Source organism: Centropristis striata, chromosome 5 (assembly GCF_030273125.1).
Source record: "Centropristis striata isolate RG_2023a ecotype Rhode Island chromosome 5, C.striata_1.0, whole genome shotgun sequence".
NCBI lineage: Eukaryota > Metazoa > Chordata > Actinopteri > Perciformes > Serranidae > Centropristis > Centropristis striata.
The window spans coordinates 4,573,156-4,580,677 of NC_081521.1; the positions used below are offsets into that span (position 1 = coordinate 4,573,156).

General features: G+C 39.9%; 1 protein-coding gene across 1 annotated transcript; it reads right to left on the minus strand.

The window, feature by feature from the left end:
* Window positions 1-4,519: 4,519 nt before the first annotated feature.
* On the minus strand, window positions 4,520-7,241 carry snai1b (snail family zinc finger 1b). Its single transcript, XM_059333494.1, has 3 exons — window positions 6,876-7,241; window positions 5,986-6,525; window positions 4,520-5,435 (listed from the first exon to the last, which is right to left on the minus strand). Exons 1-3 carry the CDS (start codon window positions 6,955-6,957, stop codon window positions 5,254-5,256), a joined length of 804 nt encoding a protein of 267 aa, XP_059189477.1. The 5' UTR covers window positions 6,958-7,241; the 3' UTR covers window positions 4,520-5,253.
* Between the last annotated feature and the right edge of the window lie 281 nt (window positions 7,242-7,522).

Below are 7,522 nucleotides of genomic sequence, written 5' to 3' on the forward strand. Positions count from 1 at the left end.
TTAGATTTCAAAACGGCCGAAACATATTAGAAATGACAGTCTGTTCAGGGGCATTTTTTGTACTAATTTGTGGAGGTAGAGTTTAAATATCCCAAGGTGAAAATGGAATATCATCTAACTCTACAACAGCAGTTATGTGTCATCGTTTGCAGGGTTCATGCAGCTTTTGAGAGGAAAGTTCAAGTTTCTTTTCAGGCCCTTTTGAGGTAACTAAACCAGAAATTTCCAGACTTTTGCAACCTTTATCAGATCGAAATTGTTACAAGAAATGCAACTAAAGTTGATAGAATTAATTCATCCACACAGCAAATGTGTATATTGACACTTTGCTTATTTACCCAGCAGTTTGATCATGATTATTTAATGCTTGCAAGTTTCCACACTGCAAAAAGGTGTTTCTAAAAACAAGATAAAAACACTAAATCTGAGGGAAATGATCTTGCTGCATGGACAGGTCATTTCACCTGACAAGATTTCTTAAATTAAGATTATTAAATCTAGAAATAAGCATGTTGTATGCTTAAAATAAGAAAATAACTCTTAAAGTGACATTTTCTGTCCATGCAGCAAGATAATTCCATCAGATTTTGTGTTTTTATCTTGTTTTTAGACACACCTTTTTTTGCAGTGTGCAGGGTTCGTGCAGCTTTTGAGAGGAAAGTTCAAGTTTCTTTTCAGGCCCTTTTGAGGTACCTAAACCAAAAATTTCCAGACTTTTGAAACCTTCATCACATCAAAATTGCTACAATAAATGCAACTGAAGAAATAAAGTTGATAGAATTCATTCATCCCCACAGCAAAAATGTATATTGACACTTTGCTTATTTAACCAACAGTTTGATCATGATTATTTAATGCTTGCAAGCTTCCAGGGCAAGGGTTAACAGAGGACTTATCTAGCTTGAACAAAAGCAGAGACAATTTTGGTTATAAATGGATTAAATGACCAACATTATCATATTATCCTGGAAGAATATTGACTTTTGAGAAGTTTAGTGCTCATGACAGCTAATCCAGTTATTTTAGGCTTGTAGACAACATGGCAGTGGTGGAATGTAACTAAGTGTACTGCACTAAAGTACAAATTTGAAGTACTTTATTTGAGTATTTCCACTTTTTGGGGGGAACTTTATACTTCTCCTCCACTATATTCATATTCAAGCATGTTCCTAACCATGCACTGCAAAAAAAAGGTGTGTCTAAAAACAAGATAAAAACACTAAATCTGAGGGAAATGATCTTGCTGCATGGACAGATAATTTACCTTGACAAGATTTATTAAATTAAGATTATTAAATCTAGAAATAAGCATGTTGAACGCTTAAAATAAGAAATTAACTCTTAAAACAAGATAAATTAAAGCTGCAAGCAGCGATGAACTGGCCCGAGCAGAGTGCAAGATAAAAAAAACTTTAGATTTAGAAGTGTTACATAATTTATCTTGTTTTAAGAGTTTGTTTTTTTTACAAGAAGTGTGTATTGTTGTGTATGTATATAATTAACTAGTACATTTACACATAGCTGTAAATTAACACTTGATATGTAAACATTTAGCATGAAACATTTAACAACGACAATAAAAAAACTCACTTGTTATTAGTTAGAATACACTAATTCTAAGGTATTTGTGGCTTCATTGAGATTATATTTTTACTTGTTTTGGAAAGTCTTGACAAGCCAAATTGTCTTGTTCCATCTGCAGATTATTTTGCTATTTTTAAGCAAAATACACCTAATTTTCACACTTTTTTTCTTCTTTTTGAGAGATTGCACTGTGATCTGCAGTTCAGGCAGAGTTCAGCCTGTTTCTCTGCTTCTCTGACTCATTACCTGCGTAGGTGTGCAGCAGCTAACTGACTGTCACCCTCTCGCTTCAAAACAAAACAGCGCCATAGGCAGACAAATGAAAAATCCCCCTGTGATCAAAGTGAAAAGTTCTTTATTCAATCTGCATGTGCATGTGCATGTGCATGTGTGTGTGTGTGTGTGTGTGTGTGTGTGTGTGTGTGTGTGGCTGTCACACAGTCTGCAGGGTGCTGTTTACATTGGGCAAGCTAAGTCATGCAATCTGATCCCAAGCTTTTTGAGAGCCTCCTCAAACCCCCTACACACACACACACACACACACACACACACACACACATGCACACGCGCTATTGGAGGAAACGTGTTGTTACCTCACTAGGACATGCTGGCGTCAGTGTGTGTGGGTCAGCAGGGCAGTGGGGATTGCAGACACATTGCTGCCATATGTGCAGGCTGGATGTTGGCCCTCATAAGCTCAGACTTCCTACAAAAGTTCCTACAAGGTAACCAGAGTGCAGCCATTACTGAGCAGATGGCTGCACAGACTGACTGGGTCTGAGTCAGTCCTGCAGGTTCTGTCTGACTCTCTGGGGTGCATTTGTTGGTTTTGAGCCTAAGTTTTTCTGCTTCCATCTGTGGGCCGCTCCTGCAGCAAGAAGTGGGTCAGTGGGATTCCCACACTCAGCTAATTTCACACTGACTTTTATTCTGCACAATTCAGCCCCTTGAGTCTCCGTTCTTCCACTTCTTTAGTTAATTAAACCTCTGAAGTCTGAAGGAGATTTTGGTTCAAATTTGTCAACTTCCTCTGCATTCATTTCTGTCTCTGTTCAGCTTCTGTTTTATTGAATTTTGCAGAGTGGATTCAGCATTTTAATTCAATTCATTTTGTGTGATTTTTGTGTGTTTTTATGTGTTTTTGTGTGTGTGTGTGTGTGTGTGTGTGTGTGTTTTGTCATTTTTGTGTGCTTTTGTGGGGGGGGGGGGGGGGGGGGTTGTGTTTTTTGTGTTTTTGTGTATTTGTTGTGTGTTTTTCTGTTTTTTGTAATTTTTTGTGTTTTTTTGTTGTTGTTTTTTTTTCATTTTCTTGTGTGTTTTTGTGATTTCTCATTTTATTTTAGTTAACAAAGTATAAAGCTGCCAGGAACCGAAAATACAAACAAAAGACACAGGTGTCTATGGAAATTAAGCTTTTAAATGTTTTATTTTTTTTACTATTAATACACACAAAAACAGCAATAATAATAATAATAATAATTATAATAATAAAAATAATAAAACTACAAAACAGTCTATTTGCATGTAAATTAAAAATAGTAATAGTTTTCATTGTAGAAAGAAAATTCACATTTTAAATATGGTCTAGAAACATAAACGGCACACTGTGAAAGCTCCTATGATTGAACTTCAACTGGCTTATATGGCTTATATGGCTTATACTGGCTTGTATTTTCAAGGAATAGATGGACTCCAGAGGGTTAAAGAATATTTATGACTATTATCATCCATTCATCTACCTGCACTGCTGCTATACTGTACATTCTTTACTGTATATATTTCTATAACATATTCATTCACTGTATATATCTTATAGCATATTCAATTCATACCTGCACTATATTTATATTTATATACTCTGTTCATATGTAAATACCCTTGCACTTTACTACTCTGCACTTCTGGTTAGATGCTAAACTGCATGTTGTTGTCCTAGTACTTGTACTCTCTTCAATGACAGTAAAGTTCAATGTAATGTTTCTCCACTCGCTCCTTTTCTCCCACCTGCAGCCTCTCTGTGTGACCCCTCCCCTCCCCTCGTCTCTCCAGCTGACAGGCTGGCAGGTGTGTGCAGGTGTTCCTCATATCACTCAGCATCACACAAACCTGTCCCCACTCCTCTAAACACACACAGCTCTATCTTCCCTTTCACAAACTGTCATGTCTGTCTTGATGAACTCATTTAGAGCTGGGAGTTAATACAATGCCTGTTGGATTTAACTCTATGGAGTCTTAAAGGGCTATTTTGTCCATTTTGAATCCTTTTCATGTCTTTTTTTTTGTCATTTGTCATTTGTGTTTTTGTTTTTTTGTCATTTTGTCTTTTCTTTGTCATTTTGTGTCTTTTTGTATCTTTTTGTCATTTTGTGTCTTTTTTAAGTCATTTTGTGTCTTTTTTACAATCTTTTTCTGTCTTTTTTGGGTCATTTTGTGTCTTTTTTAGTCATTTTGTGTCTTTTTTGGTCATTTTGTGTCTTTTAAAAATCTTTTTCTGTCTTTTTTTTGTCATTGTGTGTCTTTTTTTAGTCATTTCGTATCTTTTTTTGGTCATTTTGTGTCTTTTTTAGTCCTTTAGTCCAACATAGAATGTGATTTTGAATCTTTTTTTTTTTTATTTTCAAAACACTATCATGCTCAATAAAGAATTTTAAATGTTGCAAATGTGAACAAAGGTTGCAAATCTAACATATAAGAGGGTTCCATCCAGTTCTATCATTTTATACTAAATCTATTTGAGCTTGTCTCCAGTTTTACTTGGTATATCATCATCAAACTGAAACTGGCCTCATGGAGTTTACAGCCAGAACTTTAGAGGTAAATGTACAGTAGGGCTCCACGCTGCTTTGTTTTCTTGTCTGGATGTGTTGAAGAAGTCTGGATTTGGAGCTTTTAGAGACTCCAGAGGGGTTAAGAAGTAGGTCCACACCACAGCAGGTTGTTTTTTAACAAAGCTTTTATTTACATGTAGCAGAAAAAGGCACATTTGAATTTGAAATGTATTTTCACAAAAATTGTTTATAAAAACTGCATCCCCAAAAAACATGTCTCAATGTCATTTTTGACATTAAAATGACAATATCAGTGAAGCCAAGAAGTTGCATTTTTTTGGTCAAGTTTAAGTGGTCCTTTCACCTCCCGTAACACACAACAAGTGTGTGTGTGTGTGTGGGAAGTGTGTGGCATGAGGAGGGTCACCTGTTGTCGAGGTCACAGCTAACATGTCTCTCAGCGCCCCGCCTCCACAGTACACCATGCACAGACAGCTGTCTCAACACACACACTTGCTCATATACACACACATATGCCATGCATGTATAGTATGGTGAGGAATGACATCCCCACATACACACACACAAACACACCCTGGCAGCTGCAACATGGCCAGAGTCCCGGACCGGCCGGCACCGATGGAGTTTCCTGGGAATTAACTGGATGTCCAGCTGCCCTCAAATCACACACACACACACACACACACACACACATACACGCAGCAAAGATGTCCTGCAGATACCCCAAAAAACTACCTACAGAGTCCTGGAAAAGGCACTTAGGAAGCCATTGTATAAAAGCAACAGTCCTGACATGGCTTAAATGTCCACACTCCTCTGTGAATATTGGGACGTGAACCAGCTTCAACCGGCTCCTGAGAAGAGTTCAGGGAATGTGGTTCTATGAGGCGGGGCAGCATCCCGACGCTGTGTGTTTGTGCAGCAGCGACATGCGACTGAAGGTCCGCGAGCACGAGCCACACTGGTACTTCTTCACCTCGGAGTGGGTCTGCAGGTGGGCGCGCAGGTTGGATCGGTCAGCGAAGGCCCGGTTACAGTGTTGACAAGCAAAGGGACGCTCACCTGGTTAGAAAGGAAAGAGAGAGAGAAACTGTTAAGATTCAGGCATACACTTCATTAACATTAACATCATTAACAAGCCAAAAAGCAGGTCCTCTTGTTTTTCAAATGATCTTCAGCATGGGTCTCAAACTTGCGGCCCGTGGGCCAATTGCAGCCCTTGTGATGATACTTTGTGGCCCCCACCTTATATATATATAAAAGTTTAATGTGAGTTTTATATGTATGGCACTTTACCGTGTTGTGTGTGGAAGGTCCCTTTAATTACTTTTTAAAGTAATTTAGTCTTTTTTTGGTCATTTTGATACTGCCTCCAGGTAATTTGAGTTTGAGACCCCTGATCTACAGATAAGTGACAAAAGAGCAGGAACACTAACCTAACTTACTTATGCAGATTTGCCTTTTTCATGCAGAACCATTGTGAGGCTAAGATTACATTGTTTCACAAGGAAAACACCAGGAAACATCAATGAATATCAATGAGCACATGCCAATAAATCTTAAAAGAAATCAACATGTTTATGCAGACTTGTGAATGTGAATTGTCTCTTACCTGTGTGTGTGCGGATGTGTCCCCTGAGCAGCCACGGTCTGGAGAAGGCCTTGCCACAGGTGGGGCATACACAGGGCAGAGTGTGTGAGCGAATGTGCATTTTTAGGGCCCCCAGGCTGGTGTACTCCTTGGGACAGTGTTTGCAGTGGAAGGCTGGCCGTGCAGCAGAGACTTCAGCGGACAGAGCAGGTGTCTGCTGTGGAGCGCAGTGGGACAGCTGATGGTGGGACAGTGCAGAGAGGCTGCTGTAACTGTTGCTGCAGTGCATACAGTGGTAGAGGTGCTGCAGGATATCCGGGCTGGGGGGATCTGAAGTGCGCCCCCCATCCTCTTCTTCCTCGCCGCTGCTGCTGGACGGAGAGCTGCTGAGGTCCAGAGGGCCGAGTGGTGAAGGGGACAGAGACACGGGGGTGACTGGGGAGAGGGGGGCAGGCAGGGCGTCCCTGCTGGAGAAGAAGGGGTTGGTGGGGTAGCAGGTCAGGGCAGAGCTGTTGTTCTGCATCGGGAGTTCAGCCAGTGGAAAGCTTTCTGGGACAAAAGCTGGCAACACAGAGAAAAGGAAGTCAGGTGAGTTTTAAGGGACAGTTAATCTAATCAAGCACTGAACTTGCTTCATTCTTGGGTGTCTTGTTACAGCTTTTAAGAGGACACTAAAGCAGCTAGCATTTTCTTTTAGCACATTTCCCAAGTGACCACAAACTCTTGTTTTGCACCCAGGAAGCTAAATGCGAGATAAATATCCATCTTATCTGCCACATGTGTCTGTTCTGCCCCTGAAGGTAACTTGATAAAGTTATCTTTTCGTGTCGAACTGTCTTTGCTTCACTCAACATGTCAAATGTAACCACAGATGCACTAAATTTAGTCAATCAGGGAGAAAACAAACATACCAGTTTGGCTCTCCAGTTGGCTCTCTCTGTAGTATGGCTTCTTGCTGGAAAAGTACTTCTTGACAAGAAAAGACCGAGGCATGTTGAGGTCTGGCTTCAGCGATAAATTAAAAAAAAAATGACAACAATAATTCCCACGGTTGTTCGCTCAGATCCAAAAAAAAATCTCTTCTTCAGACAGCTGCAGGTTCCAGTCGGACAGAGAGAAAACTCTTGGAGAGACCAAAGTTGAATGTAGTGTGTTGAGGGATCGCAGTTTCCTCCTCATATAGTAACCAGAGGGGAGAAGCAGCGGGGTGGGTGGGCAGATCTCCGCCCAAAGACACACCCCGTGTGTCAGGGCGCTCACCACAGGTGCCCAATGTGCCAAAATCTGCAGTAAAGCGCAAATCTAATTGCGCATTTCACGGCTCTAATGGCTCACTCCTTACCTACATGAATACACCCATTGTCTTTAAATAAGGATAGATGACTGTGCAACTCAAAGTAAAGTTCGACCAAAATGTGTTTTTGTACTTTTTTGTTTGTGCACAAAAATTATTTTAAATGTGGAAAATAAATGAAAGATAGAAAACATGCATGCATGCATGCAAAACAAATAGAGTCAAATCATGGATTCGCTCTGGATAATATGGAAAGTTTTACAT